We start from the raw sequence: 25,992 nt of genomic DNA, 5'->3' as shown, positions 1-25,992 counted from the left end.
TGCAAGCAGCAACGTCGGCAACAAGGCAGCAATCAGACTCATCTCTTCTGATCGTCACATTTACATAGAAACGTAGAAACTCCGAAAATAGGTGCAGGAGGAGGCCATTCGGCCTTTCCAGCCAGCACCGCCATTCATTGTGATCATGGCTGATCGTCCCCTATCAATAACCCGTGCCTGCCTTCTCCCCATATCCCTTGACTCCACTAGCCCCTAGAGCTCTATCTAACTCTCTCTTAAATCCATCCAGTGACTTGGCCTCCACTGCCCTCTGTGGCAGGGAATTCCACAAATTCACAACTCTCTGGGTGAAAACGTTTTTTCTCACCTCAGTCTTAAATGACCTCCCCTTTATTGTAAGACTGTGACCCCTGGTTCTGGACTCGCCCCAACATTGGGAACATCTTTCCTGCATCTAGCTTGTCCAGTCCTTTTATAATTTTATATGTTTCTATAAGATATCCCCTCATCCTTCTAAATTCCAGTGAATACAAGCCCAGTCTTTTCAATCTTTCTTTATAAGTTTCTATAATTGATGTTTTGCTATCGTGGATCAGGTTTGCACCCCCTTCCCTGAACACAGCTTCTTAGTGTTTTGTGTTCGGTAATTTTTCCCAGAGTCAGTGGCGTTCCTGATATTTCCTCCACGCTTCCCTTCACTGCAGCTGCAACAGTTTCACTCAGACTGGACCTGCAGCAAACGATACTTCCTGCCCGCACTAATCTTCTGCAGCGATTGCATAAACAAAAGCGGCAGATTGCTCAAACACATAAACACAGGCATCCTCCGATCGCCTCGATTCGACAGTGGTCTCATTTTTAACCATCTTACTCCCAATTCCAATTAGTTAAAAATGCAATCAAAACCATTTTCACAACTCTTCAACATTCCAACTGCTTGTAATGTCCAGGACCAGGGGGCACAGCCCCAGAATAAAGGGTCGTATCTTTACTGGGCCTGTGCTCGCTGGAGTTTGGAAGAATGAAGGGGGGACCTCATTGAAACGTACAGAATAGTGAAAGGCCTGGATAGAGTGGATGTGGAGAGGATGTTTCCACTAGTGGGAGAGTCTAGGACCAGAGGTCACAGCCTCAGAATTAAAGGGCGTTCTTTTAGAAAGGAGATGAGGAGGAATGTCTGTAGTCAGAGGGTGGTGAATCTGTGGAATTCTTTGCCACAGACAGCTGTGGAGGCCACAAGTCAGTGGATATTTTTAAGGCAGAGATAGATAGATTCTTGATTAGTGCGGGTGTCAGGGGTTATGGGGAAAAGGCAGGAGAATGGGGTTAGGAGGGAGAGATAGATCAGCCATGATTGAATGGCGGAGTAGACTTGATGGGCCGAATGGCCTAATTCTGCTCCTATCACTTTGTATTTATGAACTTGTGAAGATCAAAGATTATTTTGACTCTTTGACTCTTGAGATTTATTAATGCTCTCACTTGCCAGCAGGTTTTATTGTCTGTATATAACAAGGTGAATTTCAGGTAGTCCCTGCTTTCTCCTCCCCTTCTCAGCTCTCCTTCAGCCCACTGGCTCCACCTCTTCCTTTGTTCTTCCCCCTGCCCTGCCCCCCCCCCCCCCCCCCCCCCTCACATCAGTCTGAAGAAGGGTCTCGACCTGAAAATTCACCTATTCCTTCGCTGTTGGCTCCATAGATGCTGCCTCGCCCGCTGAGTTTCTCCAGCATTTTTGTCTACCATCAAGTTACACATGTACACTGGAGTCATAATTCTGTGCTTGGAAAACCCTCACTTTCATTGAGTGTTCATAAGTGCCTGAGGCTGAGGGTTCTTGGCTGAGATGAGACCAACACCTCCCGTGGCTGAGACGAGACTGGCCCCCCGTGGCTGAGACGAGACCCCCTGCGGCTGCGGTGAGACCCCCACTACCAGCACGTCACGCTGATACAAAGCAGGTGCAGGGTTCCAGCATTGGTTCAGGAGCTGCAGGAAAGCCGATCACTTTTCTGACACATTGACTCCTTATTCCCTGTGAACTAAAACACGGCACTATTTATTTATCGCTGCAGGTTTGCAGGGACTTTTTTCTTCCCTTCATGACATTTTATGACGCCTTTATAGTTAGATTTTTTTTAAACGACGTCTATAATTTCCCTCCAATATCCTGTGTCTCACACACTTGAACGAAAGGTGGAGGGGCTGAAAAGATCGTTTCATACTTGCCCTCTACAGTGTTCTCCATAATGTTCGGGACAAAGGCCCATCATTTATTTACTTGCCTCTGTACTCCACAATTTGAGATTTGTAATAGAAAAAAAATCACATGTGGTTAAAGTTCACATTGTCAGATTTTTATACATTTGGTTTCACCATGTAGAAATTACAGCTGTGTTTATACATAGTCGAAGATTAACTTATTTCAGAGTGATGACAAGAGCAAAGTATGGAGGAGAGAAGGAACTGCCCAAGATCCAAAGCATACCATCTCATCTGTGAAACATGGTGGTGGGGGTGTTATGGCCTGGGCATGTATGGCTGCTGAAGGTACTGGCTCACTTATCTTCATTGATGATACAACTACTGATGGTAGTAGCATAATGAATTCTGAATTCTGAAGTGTATAGACACATCCTATCTTCTCAAGTTCAAACAAATGCCCCAAAACCCATTGGCCGGCAGTTCATTCATTCATTGTCACGGATAGTTGTGGAGGCCAAGTGTTTGGTGGTCCAACAGACAGAAGTTCTTGATTAGAACTCAGACACTAAACGCTGGAGTAACTCAGCTGGACAAGCAGGCAGCATCACTGGAGAGAAGGAATGGGCAAAGTTTTGGGTCGAGACCCTTCTTCAGACTGAGAGTCGGGGGAGAGGGAGATACAGAGATAAGGAAGAGTAAGGTGTGAAAACGAGACATCAAAGGGGAAGGAGATCAAAAACGTAGAATGGTAAAGGTGATTAGAACAGGTTTCGGGGAGAAGGCAGGAGAATGGGATTGAGAAAGAATGGACTCAATGGGCCGAATGGCCTAACTCTGCACCCACGACTTCTGGACTTATGAACTTATGTGCAGGAAGAGGAGATTAGTTTCATTTGGCATCATATTCGGCAAGGACATTGTGGATCGAGGGATTTGTTCCTGCACTGTACCATTCTATGTTCTAACGAGGTTGGAAGGAAATGTGTGTGTGCGTGTGTTTTGGCAAAGTGCTTCTGATTCTGGGTGTAACTCCATGACTCGGCTCCCTGCAGGGAACTCCGCCTGTACAGTTTTAATGTGTGTTTACAGCTGAAAATCACCGCAGATCCGGTTTTTAAGACGCTGCGTAATTTCAGTCTTGGGAAAGCAATTGTATCACCGGCTCTTGCCCCGAGTTTACACTGGGAGAGAGACCTCGTGCTGATCGAAGGGGCTCCAATATCCTCCTGAGCCCTGGCAATAGTCGGCAGTCACGGTGGCGCAGCGGTAGAATCGCTGCCTTACAGCGCTTGCAGTGCCGGAGCCCGGGTTCGATCCCGATTACGGGTCCTATCCGTACAGAGTTTGTACGTTCTCCGAGATCTTCGCTTTCCTCCCACACTCCAAAGACGTACAGGTATGTAGGCTCATTGGCTTGGTGTATGTGTAAATTATTGTGCGTGTGTGCGCGTGTTCGTGTGTGCGTGTGTGCGTGCGCGCGTGTGTGTGCGTGTGTGCGCGTGTGCGTGTGTGTGTGTGTGTGTGTGTGTGCGTGCGTGTGTGCGCATGTGCGTGTGTGCGTGTGTGTGTGTGCGTGCGTGTGTGTGCGTGCGTGTGTGTGTGCGCGCGTGTGTGTGTGCGCGTGTGCGTGTGTGTGTGTGCGCGTGTGTGTGTGTGTGCGTGCGTGTGTGTGCGCGTGTGCGTGTGTGTGTGTGCGCGCGCGTGTGTGTATGCGTGCGCGTGTGTGTGTATGCGCGTGTGTGTGTGTGTGCGTGCGTGCGTGTGCGTGTGTGTGTGTGCGTGCGTGTGTGTGCGTGCGCGTGCAGGATAGTGTTAGTGTGCGGCGGTCAGCATGGACTCGGTGGGCCGAAGGGCCTGTTGCCGCGCTGAATCTCTAAACTAATCTAAACAAGGAATTGAAAACCCACGGAGCTGCAAATGGCAACAGCAACAGAGGTAAATCAGCAGGTGAATGGTAAAGGTTTCACTGGATCCTGAGAAAAGGACCCTTCCCTCCATAGATGCTGCCTCACCCGCTGAGTTTCTCCAGCATTTTTATCTGCCTTCGAGCCATTCACAATGTACAGATGATTCTCCATCATGGTCTGGTTTGGCTCAGCCACCAAGCACGACACCTGGAGGCTGCAGCGAATCGTCCGATCAGCAGAGAAGGTTATTGGCTGCAACCTTCCCTCCATTGACGAACTGTACACTGCAAGGGCCAGGAAGCGAGCGGGCAAGATGATCTCTGACCCCTCTCACCGTGGCCACAAACTCTTTGAATCACTTCCCTCTGGAAGGCGACTCCGGACTGTCAAAGCTGCCACAGCCAGACATAAAAACAATGTTTATCCATGAGTAGTAGCTCTACTCAACAGCCAAAAATCTGTAGCCTCCCTTTGATCTGGTATTTTGTTGGTTCACATGCTTGATCAATGTTAATGTTTTATTATTACTAATGTTTAGTGTTTTCTGAGTCATTTGTAACTGTCACTGTATGTCATGTTGTTACTTGTGGGCGGAGCACCAAGGCAAATTCCTTGTATGTGAATACTTGGCCAATAAACTTACTTACTTACACGATAAGGGGATAACATTTAGTGCAAGGTAAGGCAAGTGTAGAATATAAATACTGTGATAGAATGTAGAAAATGTCAAATTATGAGAGGGCAAAGACAGTCAGAAAATGTTATTCCCAGGATAGAAATATCAAAAACTAGGGGGCATAACCTTAAGGTGAGAGGGGCAAAGCTTAAAGTAGATCCGTGGAGAATTTTTTTTTTTTTACACAGAGGGCGGTGGGTGCCTGGAACGTGCTGCCACGGGTGGTGGTGGAGGCAGATACCATGGTAGCGTTTGTCCCACCTACACGACTTTTTCAGCGACTGCTGCCACCCGCCAACAACATGTTGAAAATCCAGCAGCGACCAGAACAAGGTACGACTCTTTGGGCGACTACTCACACCCCGCGACATGTCGCCTGTACGGTCGTGAGTCGTCTCCTCAGTCGCCCAAAGAGTCGTAGTAGCGTCTTTCTGGTCGCCGTTGGATTTTCAACACGTTGAACATTTTCGGCGTCCTATAACGGGTGCCGGCAGTCGGCAAACATGTGGCGTAGGTGGGACAGGGATTTAGATGTGGCTAAAGGGATCAGGGGGTATGGAGAGAAGGCAGGGATGGGATACTGAGTTGGATGATCAGCCATGATCATATTGAATGGCGAATGGTGCAGCCTCGAAGGGCCGAATGGCCTCTACTCCTGCACCTATTGTCTATGTTTCTCTGTTTCCACAGACATTGCAGACACCATCACCAGTCCACCACCCATTTTCCTGCGGTGGATCTGTAATATAAATCATCCCAATGTTGTTATTGTGTTAACAACACGTTACCCATCAGTAAACCTCATACATGTGTTTATTGAATCACTTTTCCCCCCCCCCAGGTCTGGTAGCATTGGTGAAGATGCAAGGAGTCAGATGGACAACTGGTTTCGAGCGGCCCACTTGAGCGTTAAGGCCCTGTCCCACTTACATGTCCTTTGGAAGGCAGCGCAGTGCGAGGCTTCACTCCTGCACCATGTTTGTCACCAGCGTGCAGACGCCCAGCGCTGGGCTTTGCGCGGGCAGTGGTAGTGGGGAGGAGGGCAAGCCTTCCCGCGTGGCGTTCCCCACCATCGGGCGATCCCGCGCCGAGAGAGCGGAGCGGAGGGCGGCGCGGAGACGGGATCTGTCCCCACTGGATCTCCAACGGGAACTCATCGCCGACAGACTCAAGTGTCCACTCATCTTCCTCGCTCCCCTCATTCTCATCATTCTCTTACTGCTCATTCTATTTGGCGTTTATATCCTGAGACCCTTTCACAAAGGTAAGACAATCGACAATAGGTGCAGGAGGAGGCCATTCGGCCCTTCCAGCCAGCACCGCCATTCAATGTGATCATGGCTGATCATCCCCAATCAGTACCCCGTTCCTGCCTTCTCCCCATATCCCCTGACTCCGCTATCTTTAAGAGCCCTATGTAGCTCTCTCTTGCAAGTATCCAGATAACCGGCCTCCACCGCCCTCCGAGGCAGAGAATTCCACAGACTCACCACTCTCTCTGAGAAAAAGTGTCTCCTCATCTGTTCTAAATGGCTTACCCCTTATTCTTAAACTGTGTGGCCCCTGGTTCTGGACTCCCCCAACATCGGGAACATGTTTCCTGGCTCTAGCGTGTCCAAGCCCTTAATAATCTTCTATTTTTCAATAAGATCACAGAATGGGACAAGGAACTGCTGGGATCTTGAACAAGACACAAAGAGGGCGGTGAATCTGTGGAATTCTTTGCCACAGACGGCTGTGGAGGCCAAGTCAGGGGATATATTTAAGGCAGAGATAGATAGATTCTTGATTAGTGCGGGTGTCAGAGTTTATGGGGAGAAGGCAGGAGAATGGGGTTAGGAGGGAGAGATGGATCAGCCATGATTAAATGGTGGAGTACACTTGATGGGCCAATTGGCCTAATTCTGGTTCTATGACATGAACTGATAGACCAGAGCCCCCGGAGGAAACCCACATGGTCACAGAGAGAACGTGCAAACACCACATAGTCAGCACCCGAGGTCAGGATCGAACACGGGCCTCTGGCGATGTGAAGCAGCGGTTCTACCCGCTGCGCCACTGCGCCGCCCTTAGTGCACTGACAGCAGTGAAAACAACCAGCCAGTTCTCCCAAACCCGAAATGTCACCCATTCGTTTCCTCCAGAGATGCTGCCTGACCCGCTGAGTTACTCCAGCACTCTGTGAAACGTCACCTATCCATGTTCTCCACAGATGCTGCCTGACCCGCTGAGTTATGGTGCAGCAGCATCTATGGAGCGAAGGAAATAGGCAACGTTTCGGACCGAAGCCCTTCTGGAAATAGGCAACGTTCCATGTTCTCATAGAAACATAGAAATTAGGTGCAGGAGTAGAGGCCATTCGGCCCTTCGAGCCTGCACCGCCATTCAATATGATCATGGCTGATCATCCAACTCAGTATCCCGTCCCTGCCTTCTCTCCATACCCCCTGATCCCTTTAGCCACAAGGGCCACATCTAACTCCCTCTTAAATGTAGCCAATGAACTGTGGCCTCATCTACCTTCTGTGGCAGATCTCGGGAGATGCTGCCTCTGTATCTCTAAACTAAACTAAACGTCACGTCATGCTTCTGCGTCAAGGAATATCAGGTGCAATAAAGAATCCTGACAACGAGTATGCCTTTGGATAATAGTTTTTTTTTTTTAACCCAACAATAGTATTGGATTTCACCGCGGGGAACTGCACGGTGCTTGGAGTCTGGGGCCTGCCTGAAGGCAGCTGCAATTCAGACAGAGACCTGTTCTCACCTTGTGTTCAAATTGAGGTAAGAACATCTAAAACTCAACTCCATCTTCCAGTAGACCCGAATTTGGACTCCTACTGAGATATTTATTGTCCAACGTTAACCTTGCTATTATATTCCCCCACTGCGATATAAAATAGCTCAAGATAGAATGAAGGTTAGTACCTGTACCTGGGTTCTCTCCATAAGGATGGGATCCCTTTAGCCAAACAAGGGCAAAGGGGAAGATCCAGAGTGTTAAATGGTGAGACCACACTGTGGAGTATTGCGTACAGTTGTGGTCTCCAAATCTGAGGAAGGACATTATTGCCATAGAGGGAGTGCAGAGACGGTTCACCAGACTGATTCCTGGGATGTCAGGACTGTCTTATGAAGAAAGACTGGATAGACTTGGTTTATACTCTCTAGAATTTAGAAGATTGAGAGGGGATCTTATAGAAACTTACAAAATTCTTAAGGGTTGGACAGGCTAGATGCAGGAACTGTTCCCGTGCTTAGGGAAGTCCAGGGGCCTGCAGCTTAAGGATAAGGGGGAAATCCTTTACAATTCAGATGAGAAGAACTTTTTAGGAAATATTTTAGGACCAAGATGTAAGAAAAAAAACTCAACTCACACAGAGAGTGACCCGAATCTCTAGAACTCTCTGCTGAGAGGGTAGTTGAGGCCAGTTAACATTGGCTATATTTAAGAGGGAGTTAGATTCCCCCCTTGTGGCTAAGGGGATCAGGGGGTATGGAGAAAGGCAGGTACAGGATACTGAGTGGGATGATCAGAATGATCATATTGAATGGCGGTATGGGCTCGAAGGGCCGAATGGCAAACTCCTGGACCTAATTTCTATGTTTCTATGTTTCTATGAACTGGAGATGCTGGAAAATCGATGGTAGACTAAAGTGCTGGAGAAACTCAACAGGTGAGGCAGCATCTATGGAGCGAAGGAAATAGGCAACTTTTCGGGCTGTAGATGCTGCCTCACCCCGCTGAGTTTCTCCAGCATTTTTGTCTACCTGCAATATTCCAATGTCTGTAGTGTGGTAGTCGGGAAGGAAATAGGCAACGTTTCGGGCCGAAACCCGAAAGGGTTTCGGCCCGAAACGTCACCTATTTCCTTCGCTCCATAGATGCTGCCTCACCCCGCTGAGTTTCTCCAGCATGTTTGTCTACCTGGGAAGATACAGAGTGCAGGATATAGTTCTCAGCATTGTAGCACATCAGTTCCAGAGACAAAGTCCAATGTCCGCAATGGGGTAGAGCCTAGCTTGTGGAAGGACCGTGTTTAAGGGTTGTGTTTTAGAGGAAGGGATACTTTGATAACTAAATAGTTCATTCATATTTCTTAGAAACATAGAAACATAGACAATAGGTGCAGGAGGTGGCCATTCGGCCCTTCGAGCCAACACCGCCATTCATTGTGATCCTGGCTGATCGTCCCCTATCAATAACCCGTGCCTGCCTTTCCCCCATATCCCTTGACTCCACTAGCCCCTAGAGCTCTATCTAACTCTCTCTTAAATCCATCCAGTGACTTGGCCTCCACTGCCCTCTATGGCAGGGAATTCCATAAATTCACAACTCTCTGGGTGAAAAGGTTTTTTCTCACCTCAATCTTAAATGTCCTCCCCTTTATTCTTAGACTGTGGCCCCTGGTTCTGGACTCGCCCAACATTGGGAACATTTTTCCTGCATCTAGCTTGTCCAGTCCTTTTATCTTATATTACTAAAACTCTGATCTTGACCGCTTCTGGTCCACTGTGTTCCGATTTCCGACAGAACGCCACCACCTACGGCCGTCATTTTTTGCCACCTCGCTCAGAGCCCCCCTCCGCCTTACGGGTGCGGAGGATATTTCCTATCGATGATAAATCAGAGAGATATTAATGTTTTTTTTTAAAATCACCATTCTCTCTGCTGCCCCTGCTGGAGGGAGGGGGAGGGACTATAAAACCAGGAAGTGGTGTGCCTCACTCAGTCTCTGCAAGATGGATGAAGCCAAGATAACGTCTCTCTGAGCTCTCAATAACACTGAACAAATGTCTACACAACTGTGAGTCCCCTTAATGTAGTTTGAAAATGAAACTATGGTTTGTTTGAAGTAAAAAACACTGCCTGCAAATGATTGTTTGGGTGCTTTGGTTTAAAGTTGAAAGACACTACTTACTGCAAACGATGGCTTGGGAGCTTTGGCTTAAAGTTGAAAGGCACTTCTTACTGCAAATGGTGGCTTGGGTGATTTGGCTTGAGGTTGAAAGGCACTACTTACTTCAAATAGCGGCTTGGGTGCTTTGACTTGAAGTTGAAAGGCACTACTGCAAATGCACTTGTTTGCACTGTATATTGATTTTAGATAAAACCCTGTCAATCACGCCCTGAAAGCCACACATTTTCCGGTGGGAGGGGGAGGGGTTATAAAACCCAGAAGTGTGGGTGTGGCTCAGTCTCTGCATGATGGGGGAGGGAGAGATCACAACTCTGTCTGAGCTGTGAATCAACTGAACACACTAAATGTCTACTGAACTGTGAGTTTGGTGTTTTGTGTGGTTTTATGGTGGTTTCACCCTGCATGAAATGGTATGAAGCTGCATTTGAATTTGGTAGCCTTGGAATCTGCTTGAAGTGGTTGGAAACTGCACTTGAATTCGGTGGCCTTGCACCCTGCTCATAGTGGTAAGAAACTGCACTTGATTTCAGTGGCCTTGCGCCCTGCTTGAAATGGTAGGAACATGGATTTGAACTCGGTGGCCTTGCACCCTGCTTGAAATGGAATTTCAAGGAATAGTCATGAGTCAACTGCCAGCCCACCAGCCATGAGTGAGCTGCCAGCAGATCAGGCTTGAGGGACTGAGCTGTCACCCCAAGAACCCATACCAGCGCTCCAGAAAGCCCCCGCACTGGCCACCAATATTGGAATTGGTGGAATAATGCGTCGGGGGACCAGCCCTCCCGTGTGAACATGGGACCCAACGGGCCCCACTTAGTCTAGTAATTTTATATGTTTTTATAAGAGACCCCCTCATCCTTCTAAACTCCAGTGAATACAAGCCTGGTCTTTTCAATCTTTCCTCATATGACAGTCCCGCCATCCCAGGGATCAATCTCGTGAATCTACGCTGCACTGCCTCAATCACAAGGATGTCCTTCCTCAAATTAGGAGACCAAAACTGTACACAATACTCCAGATGTGGTCTCACCAGAGCCCTGTACAACTGCAGAAGAACCTCTCTACTCCTATACTGAAATCCTCCTGTTATGAAGGCCAACATTCCATTAGCTTTCTTCACTGCCTGCTGTACCTGCACGGCAACTTTCAGTGACCGGTGTACAAGGACACCCAGGTCTCGCTGTACCTCCCCCTTACCCAACCTAACCCCGTTGAGATAATAATCTGCCCCCTTGTTTTTGCCACCAAAGTGGATAACCTCACATTTATCTATTTCTTCTTCGAATTGGACTAATAAGAACACTACTGCTGACCTGATGGTTTCCGGATGTTACCATTTTCCGAATTAACAGGATTCTCCTTGGAACCGCAGGTCATGGTGCAGCTGAGCGATGGTTCGAGGGGAAAGGCGGTGATCATGGAGAACGAACAAGCTTTGGTGAATTGCCAGCAGGTGGGAAGCTCTAACCATAATCCTCGTGCTACTGCCGAATAAGGAAAATCAAAACTCAAAATTGTAAACAGCAGCTCCGAGATTCATGGCAGCTCAAAGTTGTGTTGGTGGTGCAGTGGGGAAAATCTCCCAGCTCCAATATTAACTCCATCACAAGTTTCCGAGTCAGCCCGTTCATCGACTGTTCGCCACTCCAAGCCCCTAAGTTGTGTCACTCACTGCCGGTTGGTTTCTGCAGCGAGACGGCCACACCTGATAGTGGTGAGTCTGTGGAATTCTCTGCCTCAGAGGGCGGTGGAGGCCGGTTCTCTGGATGTTTTCAAGAGAGAGCTAGAGAGGGCTCTTAAAGATAGCGGAGTCAGGGGATATGGGGAGAAGGCAGGAACGGGGTACTGATTGGGGATGATCAGCCTTGATCACATTGAATGGCGGTGCTGGCTCGAAGGAGCCGAATGGCCTAATCCTGCCCCTATTGTCTATTGTCTGACACCAGGGATAAAAACTCAAGCATTTCCAAGCAGCGAGCTGTGTTTATGTGGGGACATTAATAATCTGCCTCAGCCCAGTATCAGAGTTGTTTACGGGCTTGTCACTGGTCAAACAGTCACAGACACCAGGGAGATGAAAGAGTCCGAGTGAAGAGTGAATGGGGGTGGGGGGGGGAGGGGAGGGGAGTTAGGGTCATCGAAGTCAGGGGTTAAGGGTCATAGGTTTGAATTGAATGAATTGAATTTCCTTTATTGGTCATTCAGACCTTATGGTCTGACGGTTTTGTTTGCAGGCAGTCATCGGTGTACACAATTGTACAATTGCAATAACAACAATAAACACAAATTTGACTTCCACCACAGACTGGGAGTCCTCCAAACACCTCCTCAACTGTGGTGGAGGCAAAAATCTTAACTGGTTGCAGTCTCTCACGGTAAAAAGTGCTGATTGAGGACAAACTGGTGACCCTGGGGCGATTCCCCACCCTGTCCGCATGGGCCAAACACAGTCCCGCAGCTCCGGCCTTTGTGCAATCTGGCACATTTCCCCCCTTGCTGTATATTTTCCAGTTTCCTTTCTAAAGCCACCTCCGTCATTCAAGGCAGAACACCCGGGGTGTGTAAATAAGCCGCCGCACCCTCCTGTTAGCACAGCTTCCCCGCGTGAATAGCTGTGACCTCCAGGACCGGCCCCTGGACACAGACAAGCAAGGCTCCTAGTGGATCACGGTGGCCCACGGTAGAGTTGCTTTGGCCCACACGGCGCCAGAGAATCCCGCCCATGCGTGATCCATCTTGCCTGCGTGTGGAGTTTGGATCTTCTCCCCGTGACCCGCGTGGGTTTTCACCGCCCGCGCCGCGGTTTCCTCCCACATCTCAAAGACGCGCGGGTTTGCGGGGGTTAATTGGCTTGGTGTAGAATTGTAAATTGCTGTGGGATAGCGTGGTGTACGGGGGGGTGAGCGCTGGTCGGCGCGGACTGGGCGGTTCCCACGCTGTGTCTCTGAACCTGAAACGAAATTAAAACTAGACGAAGCAAGGAACTGGATGGCGTGTCCCACGGTAAAAGTGCTGATTGAGGACAAACGGTGACCCTGGGGCTCCTCACTCACCCTGTCCGCAGTAGCCAACACACAAGCTCGGCAGATTGCCAGCCTTTGTGCAATCTGGCACATTTCTCCCCCTTGCTGTATATTTTCCAGTTTCCTTTCTAAAGCCACCTCCGTCATATCCACAGAACACCCAGCCACTGTGTAAATAAAAGGTTCGACTTTGCCTCCTGTTAACTATCTTCCCCACCAGTGAATAACTGTGACCTCCACACACCGGCCCCTTCCACACAGACAACTGACTCCCGCTACCTACAGTGTACCAGATCCACATAGAACAGGATAGCACAGGAACAGGCCCTTCAGCCCACAACGTGATGCCAGGTTACACTAATCTCAGCCCGTGCGTGATCCATATCCCTCCATTCCCTGCATATCCATGTGCCTATCCAAAAAGCCTCCTATCCAATACCGCCACGATCGTAGGTAGACAAAAGTGCTGGAGAAACTCAGCGGGTGCAGCAGCATCCATGGAGCGAAGGAAATAGGCAAAGTTTCGGGCCGAAACCCGAAAGGGTTTCGGCCCGAAACTTTGCCTATTTCCATGGAGGAGACAAGGGATTCGGCCCGAAACGTTGCCTATTTCCCAATGGATTCGGCCCGAAACGTTGCCTATTTCCCAAGGGATTCGGCCCGAAACGTTGCCTATTTCCTTCGCTCCACAGATGCTGCCTCACCCGCTGAGTTTCTCCAGCACTTTTTGTCTACCTTCGATTTTTCCAGCATCTGCAGTTCCTTCTTAAACACTTTGTCGTTGCCACTATCGTATCTGCCTCCACAACAAACCCCTGGCAGCCACCGCCCTCTGTACAGGCGAAACATTTAAGAAAGAACTGCAGATGCTGGAAAAAAATCGAAGGTGGACAAAAATGCTGGAGAAACTCAGCGGGTTAGGCAGCATCGATGGAGCGAAGGAAATAGGCGACGTTTCGAGTCGAGACCCTTCTCCAGCATTTTTGTCCACCCTCCGTCTAAAGATACTTTCCCCACACATCTCCTTTAAACTTTGCCCCTCTCACCTCCAAGCTGTGCCCTCTGGTCTTTGACATGCCTACACTGGGGGAAAAGGTTCTGACTGTCTACCCTATCTACATCTCTCTTCATCTTATATACCTTTATTAGAGTCTCCTCTCATGCTCCAACCCAAGCCAGTCCAACTTCTCCTTTGAGCTAGTATCCTCTATTCCCGGTAGCATGCTTGTAAACATTTCCTGTACTCCCTTCAAAGTCACAGGGCAACCAGAACGTGTGCGTCTGTTAGATGCAGGGAACTGCAGATGCTGGTTTACGGGGGGGGGGAAAAAAGACAAAGTGCTGGAGTAACTCAGCGGGGTCAGGCGGCATCCCTGCATTATTTATTATGTAAAAGAATATGTGTGTTATGATTGTGTTTATAATTTGTTTGGTTGTTTTGTTGTTTGTCTTTTGCACAAAAGTCCGCGAGCATTGCCACTTTCATTTCACTGCACATCTCGTATGTGTATGTGACAAATAAACTTGACTTGACTTGTAGATCGTGGATAGCTTAGCTTTTTTTTAGTTTAGAGATACGGAACAAAAACAGGCCCTTCGGCCCACCGAGTCTGTGCCGACAATCTACGCGCAGTCTACCCACTCTAGGGACAATTTATAAGTTTACCGAAGCCAATTAACCAATTAACTGCACGGCTTTGGAATGTAGGAAGAAACCGGAGCACCCGGAGAAAACCCACACAGGTCACAGGCAGAAGGTACAAACTCCACACAGACAGCACCCGTAGTCAGGATCGAACCCGGGTCTCTGGCGCTGTGACTCTACCACTGTGCCCAATGAGAGGTGATGTTTTGGGTGGGAACCATTCTTCAGGCATCAGTCTGAAGAAGCTTCAACAGACAATAGACAATAGGTGCAGGAGGAGGCCATTCGGCCCTTCGAGCCAGCACCGCAATTCAATGGCTGATCATCCCCAATCAATAGTCCGTTCCTGCCTTCTCCCCCAGACTCCGCTATCTGACCCGAAACGTCACCCGTCCAAGTTCTGCGGAGATGTTGCCTGCTGTACATACACCTCTGTTAGACCAGCTTCCTCTCCTCCAAGGAAAAGGCCCCTGTTTATCCTTGAAGGCAGGAAAGAGAAGGTTGTCAAATGGAGGATTTATCGATGGTGAAGGGTTTGCAGTTACAATGAGTCACAGGGCGGGCCGATCCACAATGGGAACATTGTTCAGCTAATTGTCCATTCTCCAGTCAGGATAACGGCAAGGGGCTAGGCTGTTGTTCCAACATTAGTCAGACACAAGGCTGGGAAGAGCCATTGGGGACAAAGATCGACATTCCTTGCACAATGTTGGCAGCGGGGATGTTGCAGACAGGGTTACATTTTTGGAGACCATGTTAAAGGAACTGCAGGTGCCGGGGTCTTCTGCAAAGCGCAGAGTGCTGGAGGAACTGGAAAGAGTGGATGCGGAGAGGACTGTTTACGAGAATGATCCCAGGAATGAGTGGGTTAATGTATGATGGGCGATTGAGGGCACTGGGCCTGACCTCGCTGGAGTTTAGAAGGATGAGTGGGGACCTCATTGAAACATACAGATTAGTGAATGGCTTGGATAGAGTGGATGTGGAGAGGATGTTTCCACTAGTGGGAGAGTCTAGGACCAGAGGTCACAGCCTCAGAATTAAAGGATGTTCCTTCAGGAAGAAGATGAGGAGGAATTTCTTTAGTCAGAGGGTGGTGAATCTGTGGATTTCTTTGCCACAGTGGCTGTGGAGGCCACAAGTCAGTGGATTGACAGATTCTTGATTAGTACGGGTGTCGGGGGTTATGGGGAGAAGGCAGGAGAATGGGAGAGATAGATCAGCCATGATTGAATAGCAGAGTAGAGTTGATGGGCTGAATGGCCTAATTCTGCTCCGATCATTGATGAAAAACACTTAACATAGAAGAGTACAGCACAAGAACAGGCCCTTCGGCCCATTATGCCGAGCCTATCTCTCATCTACCTGAATTGCGTCCACATCTCCCCATTCCCAGCCTATTCAGAAGTCTCTTGAAACACCACTGTGGTATCTGCCTCCATCACCCCTGGCAACGCGTTCCAGGCACCCACCAAGTCAAGTCAAGTTTATTTGTCACATACACATACGAGATGTGCAGTGAAATGAAAGTGGCAATGCTCGCGGACTTTTGTGCAAAAGACAAACAACAAAACAACCAAACAAATTATAAACACAATCATAACACACATATTCTTTTACATAATAAATAATGGAAGGAAAAACGTTCTGTAGAGTTAGTCCCTGGTGAGATAGGCGTTTACAGTCCGAATGGCCACTGGGAAGAAACTCCTTCTCAACCTCTCCGTTCTCACCGTATGGCAACGGAGGCGTTTGCCTGACCATAGCGGCTGGAACAGTCCGTTGCAGGGGTGGAAGAGGGTCTCTCATGATTTTATTTGCTCTGGAGTTGCACCTCCTGTTGTATAGTTCCTGCAGGGGGGGGCAAGTGAAGTTCCCATAGTGCGTTCGGCCGAACGCACTACTCTCTGCAGAGCCTTCTTGTCCTTGACAGAGCAATTCCCAAACCAGATGGTAATGTTCCCGGACAAGATGCTTTCCACCGCCGCTGCGTAGAAGCACTGGAGGATCCACGGAGACACTCTGAATTTCCTCAATTGCCTGAGGTGGTAAAGGCGCTGCCTTGCCTTACTCACCACCCTCTGTGTGAACACAAACCTGCCCCCCGCACATCTCCTGCAAACATTGCCCTCCTCACTTTAATATCATGCCCTCTAGTTATTGACTTTGCCAAACCGTCAACCCTTGTCTCTGCCCCTCATGATGATAGCCGAGGAGAAACACAAATACATGAATAAATTAAAACCAATAATAAAAGGTGTGAGTACAGAATCTCCCATCGATAAATCATTGGTACGAAGCAGATTCAGATCAGATTCAGATTCAGATTCAATTTTAATTGTCATTGTCAGTGTATAGTACAGAGACAACGAAATGCATTTAGCAGGTACACAAAAAAGCTGGAGAAACTCAGCGGGTGCAGCAGCATCTATGGAGCGAAGGAAATAGGCAACGTTTCGGGCCGAAACCCTTCCCGAAACCCTTCAGGAAGGAAATAGGTAACGTTTCGGGCCGAATCCCGTAGGGTTTCGTCCCGAAACGTTGCCTATTTCCTTCGCTCCATAGATGCTGCTGCACCCGCTGAGTTTCTCCAGCTTTATTGTGTCCCTTCGATTCTCCAGCATCTGCAGTTCCTTCTTAAACAAATGCATTTAGCATCTCCCTGGAAGAGCGACATAGCAAACGATTTGAATAAATAATAATAAGTGTCCGGGGGGGGGGGGGGGGGATTGGCAGTCACCGAGGTACGTTGTTGAGTAGGAGTGACAGCCGCCGGAAAGAACCTGTTCCTCGACCTGCTGGTTCGGCAACGGAGAGACCTGTAGCGCCTCCCGGATGGTAGGAGGGTAAACAGTCCATGGTTGGGGTGAGCGCAGTCTTTGGCGATGCTGAGCGCCCTCCGCAGACAGCGCTTGCTTTGGACAGACTCAATGGAGGGGAGCGTGGAACCGGTGATGCGTTGGGCAATTTTCACCACCCTCTGCAATGCCTTCCGGTCGGAGACAGAGCAGTTGCCATACCGTACTGTGATGCAGTTGGTAAGGATGCTGGAATTCTGGAAGTGTATACAGTTGTTGACATGGGTGTATTAGTTATGGCCCTGTCCCACTTAGGCCACTCTTTAGGCGGATGCCAGGGACTAGTTTTAATGGAATTCACCTACGACACCTGGCGACAACTTACGACAACCTACATCATCAAACATTGTCGCCACTGTTGCCAAAACATTTTGCAACATGTTGAAAATGTTGCCGCAGTCGCCTGTAGCCAATAAACTCGTCTAAGTGGGACAGGCCCTTTGGAAGTCTGATATTTAATGACCTCTCCCCTCCTATAGTGTTCTTTCACGTTTGGTCATCACGGGCTTCTTGCTGATCGATTAACAGCGTGCGAGGGCTGGAGAGACGACTTCAACAAGCTCGCTTGTGTCACAAAATACCTTGACCAACATGGACAGGTAACGTCTGACAAAACGACTTCGTATTGTTCAGGTCAGGTCGGGGGGGGGGGGACGTTCCCCCCCGCCACGGGTACCATGTCATCCCGCGCTACCCGCTCCATGGTCGGATAGTCGGCGACTAAACCATCTCCCCCACCTGGTTCGCCAGGTGAGGTGGGGGCTGTGGACCCCCAGCAGGACCAAAAACAACACCTGTCAAAGGGCGGATGAGCTCCTAGCGAGCCAACGGCCACCCGCACTTCAGTAGAAGTTGCGATCACTGTCGTACACAATGGACAATAGGTGCAGGAGTAGGCCATTCGGCCCTTCGAGCCAGCACCGCCATTCAATGTGATCATGGCTGATCATCCCCAATCAGTACCCCGTTCCTGCCTTCTCCCCATATCCCCTGACTCCGCTATCTTTAAGAGCCCTATCTAGCTCTCTCTTGAAAGTATCCAGAGAACCTGCCCTCTGAGGCAGAGAATTCCACAGACTCACAACTCTCTGTGAGAAAAAGTGTTCTAAATGGCTTACTCCTTATTCTTAAACTGTGGCCCCTGGTTCTGGTAACGAGGTGCAGTGAGAAACTTTTCTTTGCGTACCATCCAATTAAATAAAATCATTCTATATATGAGAACTATCAAGCTTAAACATGGGGGCAGAATTAGGCCATTCGGCCCATCGAGTCTGCTCCACCTTTCAATCTTGGCTGATCTATCTTTTTCTCTCTTGAGAGAGATAGATCATATCTTTGCATTGTAAGGAGTGGACAAAAACATGAAAATGTAATTCTTCCCTCTCCTTGAATCTCAAAAGAGAAGTTATTAATTAAAATAAATAAATATATAAAATAAAAAATTGTATTTGGTAAACGGATCTTTTCATCTGTACGACTGATCCCATTCAATTCCAGATTAACGCCACCTCTCCCTGCTTCTACAATCCCGCTAATCCACACGAGGTGATCAGGAGCAAGCAGGTAAGCTGGACAGAAACAATATGCGTATCGATACAAGTTGCCGCCGATCTCCAACCACCAACCTCGGGAAAACTCCTCACTGAGTTTTTAATTTTTTGTGTGGTGGAATAGGAAAAAACGGATTGTTTTCTCTGAAGCAATACTTTCACGTGAAAACAGATGTTGGGGAAATACAAGCACAGGAAGCAGCCAAAGGCACAAATACTTTCATTACTATGCAAGGATAGTACTTATGTCCAACGACCCAGTAAGACAATTGAGGGAAAACACTTTGGAAATGACGTAAGAATGGAAGGAAATTTGTGTTGGCCACGGACTAGAACAGCAATGTGTAACAGCGAGTTTTCATTGGAAACTCCACTGACAGTTCAAGGTTCTGTGTCCTGAACACATGCAGCGGGCTGCAGGTGGCAAGATCAGATTAAGAATATGGGGTATGCCTTATAAAACATATAAGATTGTTCAGGGTTTAGACACACTAGAGGCAGGAAACATGTTCACAATGTTGGGCGAGTCCAGAACCAGGGGCCACAGTTTAAGAATAAGGGGTAAGCCATTTAGAAAGGAGACGAGGAAACACTTTTTCACCCAGAGAGTTGTGAATCTGTGGAAGCCATGGAGGCTAATTCTCTGGAGGCCTTCAAGAGAGAGCTAGATAGGACTCTTAAAGATAGCGGAGTCAGGGAATATGGGGAGAAGGCAGGAACGGGGTACTGATTGTGGATGATCAGCCGTGGTCACATTGAATGGCGGTGCTGGCTCGAAGGGCCGAATGGCCTCCTCCTGCACCTATTGTCTATTGTAAACGGCAAACTCTGGTGAAACTGCGGGCATTTTAAATCTTTGTGAACAAATGCTGTTAATTATTTTTCTTATGTTTCTCATAACATTATTGACAACACAAACCTTACAGCTGACACTGGGAATGGCAGTAAACTCAATGCTGTGGCCGGCACTCTGCTTGTTGGGCTACGGAGCAGCAAGTGGATTTATTCTGTTTGACTGCCGGAAAAGAAGGTAAAGAACAATAATAATAAATCTATTATTTGTAATAATATAATTTGTAATACATCTGAGAGAATATCATTTGTAACTGGGGGGGGGGGGGGGGGGGGGGGGGGGGGGGGGGGGGGAGGGTTCCCGAGGGGGGCTTGTCCAGGCCAAGTGGGTTTTCCTCCGGGATAAGGGGGAAATCCTCCCACACACCACCAGAGACGAACACTCTCCTGCCACACAGGGTAGTTGAGGCCAATTTTGGCTATTTTAAGAGGGAGTTAGATGTAACCCTTGTGGCAAACATATCAAAGGGGATTTTCGAGTATAGAAGGCAGGTACAGGTTACACAGGGAGATTGATCAGCCAGGGTCTATGAATGGCGGTGCAGGCCGAAGGGCCTGGCTTACTCCTGCACCAGTTTTGGTTTCTATGTCCCAGGTGAGGAAGGACATTATTCGCCTAGAGGGAGTGCATCGAAGGTTCACGGACTAGATTCCTGGGCCTGTCAGGACTGTCTTATGAAGAAAAACTGGATAGACTGGGGTTATACTCTCTTGAATTTAGGAGATTGAGGGGGGGGATCTTATAGAAACTGGAAAACTCGGCAAGGGGTTGGACAACCTGGATGCAGTGAAGATTGTTCGGGACCCTTGGGGAAGTTCCAGGACAAGGGTAAAATAGTTCTTAAGGGTAGAGGGGGAATATATCATTTAGGACAGAGATCTGAAAACAGTTTTTACACAGAGAGTGGTGAATATCTGGAACTCTCTGCCACGGAAGGTAGTCATCTCGCCCCAACAGTCCATTGCCGAAATTTAAGAGGGAGTAGTGTGGCCCTTGTGCGCTCAGCCCATAACCCTCCATGGAGAGAATCCAGGTACAGGATACTGATTTATGATCAGCCCATGATCATATTGAATGGTGCCTCCACCACCTTCTACTGGAAGAATGGCACACAGCCTGCCACTCTTGTCTAAAGAAGTTCCCCTCCCTAGTAAACTTAGGAGAGTGTTCTCAAGTCATGTCCCCTCGTTTGAATCGGCACGGACTCTCAGGTGGGCGAAGGCTTGTTCTGCATTTTATCTTGTGTCCCTAAAGTTCAGGAGGTGACTTTGTTCTGAGACTGTAAATGACAACAGAACCACATATAGAGGAAAAAAATGGTGGAGTAACTCGGCGACATCTTTGGAGAACATTAGTGCTGGTGACGTTTCGGGTCGGGAGTTCTCTCACAATACAGGACTCTCTATTTTTCTCCCTTATTGGTGCAGCAACTGGACAAGTTAGGTCTTGTACATGGTCCTTTATTCGAACTGTTACTGAGTTTAACTTGAATGAACTCAGAACGACATTCTGTACTGGAAGCAGTTTAAAAAAAAAATAGAAGTGTCCGCATAGACACAGCTGTTAGATCCGCTTCCTCACAGCGCCAGACACCCGGGTTCGATCCTGAGTGACCACGCTGTCTGTGTGGAGTTTGCATGTTCACGACCTGAAGCGTCGCCCATTCCTTCTCTCCAGAGATGCTGCAGTTTTTTGATGTGTAGGGAGGAACTGCAGATGCTGGTTTAAACCAAAGATAGACACAAAACAAGTTGGAGTAACTCAACAGAATCAAGCATCTCTCAGGAGAAAGAAATATAGAAACATCAAACATACATCCCTCTCAACATAGAAATTAGGTGCTATCAGTAGGCCATTAACCCTTCGAGCGCTGCACCGCCATTCAATATGATCATGGCTGATCATCCAACTCAGTTGCCCGTCTCGTCCTTTTCTACGTCCCCTCTGAGCCCCTTGGTCACAAGGGCCACACCTAGCTCCCTCTTAAATATGGCCAATGAACTGGCCTCAACTACCCTCTGTGGCAGAGAGCTCCAGAGATTCCTTTACCCTCTGTGTGAAAAAAGTTCTTCTCATCTCGGTTTTAAAGGATTTCCCCCTTATCCTTAAGCTGTGACCCCTTGTCCTGGACTTCCCTAACATCGGGAACAATCTTCCTGCATCTAGCCTGTCCAACCCCTTAAGAATTTTGTAAGTTTCTATAAGATCCCCTCTCAATCTCCCAAATGCTAGAGAGTATAACCCAAGTCTATCCAGTCTTTCTTCATAAGACAGTCCTGACATCCCAGGAATCAGTCTGGTGATCCTTCACTGCACTCCCTCTATGGCAAATATGTCCTTCCTCAGATTGGAGTACCAAAACAGTACAGCAAGCACTCTGGAGGAAAAGGTAGGTGACGTTTCGGGCCGAGACCCTTCTTCAGACTGAGAGTCAGGGAAAAGGGAAAGTAGAGATATAGACGGTGATGTGGAAAGATGTTGAACGAATGAATGGAAGATATACAAAAAACTAACGATGATAATCGAAACAGGCAATTGTTGGCTGTGGGCTAGGTACAGCAGGCAGTGAAGAAAGCGAAAGGCTTGTTGGCCTTCATAACACGAGGAGTTGAACACAGGAGCAAAGTGGTCCTTCTGCAGTTGTACAGGGCTCTAGTGAGACCACACCTGGAGTATTGTGTGCAGTTTTGGTCCCCTAATTTGAGGAAGGACATTCTTGCTATTGAGGGAGTGCAGCGTAGGTTTACCAGGTTAATTCCCGGGATGACGGGACTGTCATATGTTGAAAGAATGGAGCGGCTGGGCTTGTATTCACTGAAATTTTGCCGGATGAGACATATAAGATTGTTAAGGGTTTGGACACGCTAGAGGCAGGAAACGTGTTCCCGACGTTGGGGGAGTCCAGAACCGGGGGCCACAGTTTAAGAATAAGGGGTAAGCCATTTAGAACGAGGAAACACTTTTTCACACAGAGAGTTGTGAGTCTGTGGAATTCTCTGCTTCAGAGGGCGGTGGAGGCCGGTTCTCTGAATACTTTCAAGAGAGAGCTAGATAGGGCTCTTAAAGATAGCGGAGTCAGGGGATATGGGGAGAAGGCAGGAACGGGGTACTGATTGGGGATGATCAGCCATGATCACATTGAATGTCGGTGCTGGCTCGAAGGGCCAAATGGCCTACTCCTGTACCTGTTGTCATCTCTGGAGGGAAGGGGAATCATCAGTGACGTTTTGGGTCGAGGCCCCCCCTTCAAAAACTCTTTCCCATCTTCCTTAGGAAGCTGAACGCTGTGTTGGACCGCCGGGCGGCCAGGGCCAGGACCCCACTGGAACTACGCCGGAGAAGGAGCAGAATAGCCTGTCGCCACGGCAACCAGCACAATTCCCATCTTCCCAATTATCCAACAGTGCTCAATGGCTCCCTGAGGTTAGTTGTTCAACAAATGAGCGGTCACGATATCCCTGTTCACCAGTTCTTCACATTGTTTACGAGACCACACACACGTGCACACACACACGTACACACACGTGTACACACACACGTACACACACACACACACACACACGTACACACACGTACACACACACACACACACACACACACATGTACACACACACACACACACACACGTACACACACACACACACACACGTGCACACACACACATACACATACACACGTCTAAACACACACACATACACACATGCACACGTACACACACACACACACGTGCACACACACACACACACACACACACACACACACACACACACACACATGTACACACACACGTACACACACGCACACACACACACACACACACACACACACACACGTGCACACACACACGTACACACATGCGCACACACACACACATACACACATGCACACACGTGCACACGTACACGCACACACGTACACACATGCACACACACACACACATGCACACACTCACATGCACACGTACACACATGCACACACACACGTGCAGGCGTACACACGCACACACACATACGCACACACACACACATGCACACGTACATGCACACACTACCAAATGCGTCAGCCAAAACGTGAGAACTCTGGTCTTTCCCACATACAAGTGCTCTATGGAATCATGTCAGGCAATTACTGTTGCAGTGTTACTGAGAGGATTCTCAACATGGTTCTATCAGCTGCGGATCAGCTGAATGTTTTCTCCCCCCAAATAGTATCTACCACACCATATGCTGGAGACACAAGGAACTGCAGATGCTGGAATCTTGATTAAAACACAAAGTGCTGGAGGAACTCGGCGGTTCAGGCAGCATTTTTCAGTTCAGTTTAGCTCAGCGATACAGCGCGGAAACATTTTCGGCTCACGTTCTGCAAGTTTAGCTGTCTCACCAACACGATACACACAATAGGTGAAACCATTCGGCCTTCAAGCTGCACTCACGGAGGCTGATCATGCAACGGACCCCGCTTCTCTCCATCCCTCACACTTACCAACACTGTCTAACTCCTCTTAAATACACACAATATGTGCAAACTACCCTCTGTAGGCCAGATCAGCCCTTGTGGAGGAGCCCTTCAAGCAGAGATTCGCCACTCTCTGTGTGAGCATCTCGGTTTTAAAGGATTTCCCCCTTATCCTTAAGCTGCCCTTGTCCTGAACTTCCCCAACATCGGGAGCAATCTTATCAGCCGCACACACTGTCCAGAACGTCACCACTGGGGACAAGTTACACATCTGTAATTGTACGTCTCTGGGGTGCGGGAGGAAATGCACATCAAGACGGTCCATCAACTCTACTCCGCCATTCAATCATAGCTGATCCATCTTTCCCTCACAACCCCAATCTCGTACCTTCTCCCTATAACCCCTGACATGGGAGACCCCTTCCACCCCTGCAACGGACTGTTCCAGCTGCTACGGTCAGGCAAACGCCTCTGTTGCCACGCTGTGAGAACGGAGAGGTTGAGGAGTTTCTTCCTGGAGGCCATTAGGACTGTAGACTCCTATCTCACCAGGGACCAACTTTTACTGTTCCACTCCACTGCTTTTTTAAAAAATTGCTGTTTATCCCTTTTTCCTTCCGCCCACAATATTTAATATGTAAAATAACATGTGATTCTGTTCCATTCCGTTTGTAGTTTGTTTGTTTGTCTTTTTGCACAAAGTCCGCGAGCATTGCCACTTTTCATTTCACTTCACATCGCATATGTGTATGTGACAAATAAACTTGACTTGACCCGTACTAATCAAGAATCTATCTATCTCTACCTTAAAAATGCCCATTGACTTGGCCTCCACAGCCGTCTGTGGCAAAGAATTCCACAGATTCACCACCCTCTGACGAAGGAAATTCCTCCTCGTCTCCTTTCTAAAGCTCGTTTGCATTTATTATTATTATTATTTGCACTCGTTTAAATACTATCCCCATCTCTCTACAAAAGTTGTACCTGCCTGGACCACGTTTTGGAAGACCATCAAACGCAGTCGACGCCCAGAGCTGAGGCATCGTGGAGCCATCCTTCAGCTCTGCTGTGGACAGAGCAGGACCTGCTGAACCTGGAGCACATGGACCTGGCGATCACAGGTCACCCCCAGCAGAGGCCACGTTCTGCCTACTCCAACGTGCATGGTCCGCAGGACGGAGAAGAGTTGGTGGACAATGAGATCGAGTGGGGCTCGCTCCGTCAGGACATGGACTTTGGAATAACAGAACAGGAGATCGATCATTATTTCAGCAGCATTTCACGGAGGCATAACTTCCGCCAAAGCATTCTGCCATTCCACCCGTTCACGGTCATGCATGAAACCAAGGTGTAAAACAATATTAAAACTATAATGGGAGCTTTGAACAAGTGGTGGCAACATTTATGGATGATAATTTTTTTCATGTTCGATGTAAAATAAATATATTCCTGAGAAATGAATATTATACTCCAATAATTATCAAAATAAAACCTGTACACCATTCAGTCTTGTTTTGTGTATACAACGTGGAAACAGGCCCTTCGGCCCACCAAGTCCAGCCCGACCAACAAACACCAGTTCTGTCCAACACTCGAAGGACAATTTACAGAAGCCAATTAACAACAGACAATAGACAATGGGGGCGGTGGAGGCAGGTTCTCTGGATGCTTTCAAGAGAGAGCTAGATAGGGCTCTTAAAGATAGCAGAGACATGGATCACGTGCAGGCAGAGGAGATGAGTTTAATCGTGGCATCATAGTTGCCATTGTGGACTGAAGGGCCTATTCTTGTGCTGTACATTGCTATGTTCTAATTGTTATCCATTAAATCAAACACAAATTGCTTCCGAGACTGGAACAACAAAATCCGCTGTATTCAGTAGGTCAGACAGCGTATGTGGTAGGAGAAGAGTTAATGTGTTCAAGAAGGAACTGCA

At 48.3% G+C, this 25,992-nt stretch overlaps 1 protein-coding gene across 2 annotated transcripts; it reads left to right on the top strand.

The window, feature by feature from the left end:
* Positions 1–2,983: 2,983 nt before the first annotated feature.
* LOC129704462 (uncharacterized) lies at positions 2,984–25,557 on the top strand. 2 transcript variants are annotated; one of them, XM_055647556.1, is made up of 9 exons: positions 2,984–3,559; positions 5,588–6,010; positions 7,424–7,530; positions 11,041–11,121; positions 17,674–17,793; positions 18,692–18,757; positions 19,671–19,774; positions 22,871–23,020; positions 25,034–25,557. In XM_055647556.1, the coding sequence occupies exons 2-9, from the start codon at positions 5,677–5,679 to the stop codon at positions 25,407–25,409; spliced, it is 1,338 nt and encodes a 445-aa protein (XP_055503531.1). In that variant the 5' UTR covers positions 2,984–3,559; positions 5,588–5,676; the 3' UTR covers positions 25,410–25,557. The 2 variants fall into 2 exon arrangements, with proteins under 2 accessions (XP_055503531.1, XP_055503532.1); XM_055647557.1 differs by lacking the exon at positions 2,984–3,559 and having other exon boundaries at positions 5,263–6,010.
* The last annotated feature ends 435 nt before the right edge of the window (positions 25,558–25,992 follow it).

This window comes from Leucoraja erinacea, chromosome 16 (assembly GCF_028641065.1).
Source record: "Leucoraja erinacea ecotype New England chromosome 16, Leri_hhj_1, whole genome shotgun sequence".
NCBI classification, from domain to species: domain Eukaryota; kingdom Metazoa; phylum Chordata; class Chondrichthyes; order Rajiformes; family Rajidae; genus Leucoraja; species Leucoraja erinaceus.
The sequence above is the reverse complement of the archived record's forward strand: the minus strand, read 5'-3'. Positions and strand labels throughout refer to the sequence as shown.

What these genes read in the sequence shown, in the direction of transcription:
- LOC129704462 (XM_055647556.1), top strand. Translation starts at nt 5,677, where the DNA reads ATGTCCTTTGGAAGGCAGCGCAGTGCGAGGCTTCACTCCTGCACCATG. An exon ending in ACCTTGACCAACATGGACAG is followed by an intron (nt 17,794 to 18,691) that starts GTAACGTCTGAC and finishes ATTCAATTCCAG; the next exon opens with ATTAACGCCACCTCTCCCTG. An exon ending in AGGTGATCAGGAGCAAGCAG is followed by an intron (nt 18,758 to 19,670) that starts GTAAGCTGGACA and finishes CAAACCTTACAG; the next exon opens with CTGACACTGGGAATGGCAGT.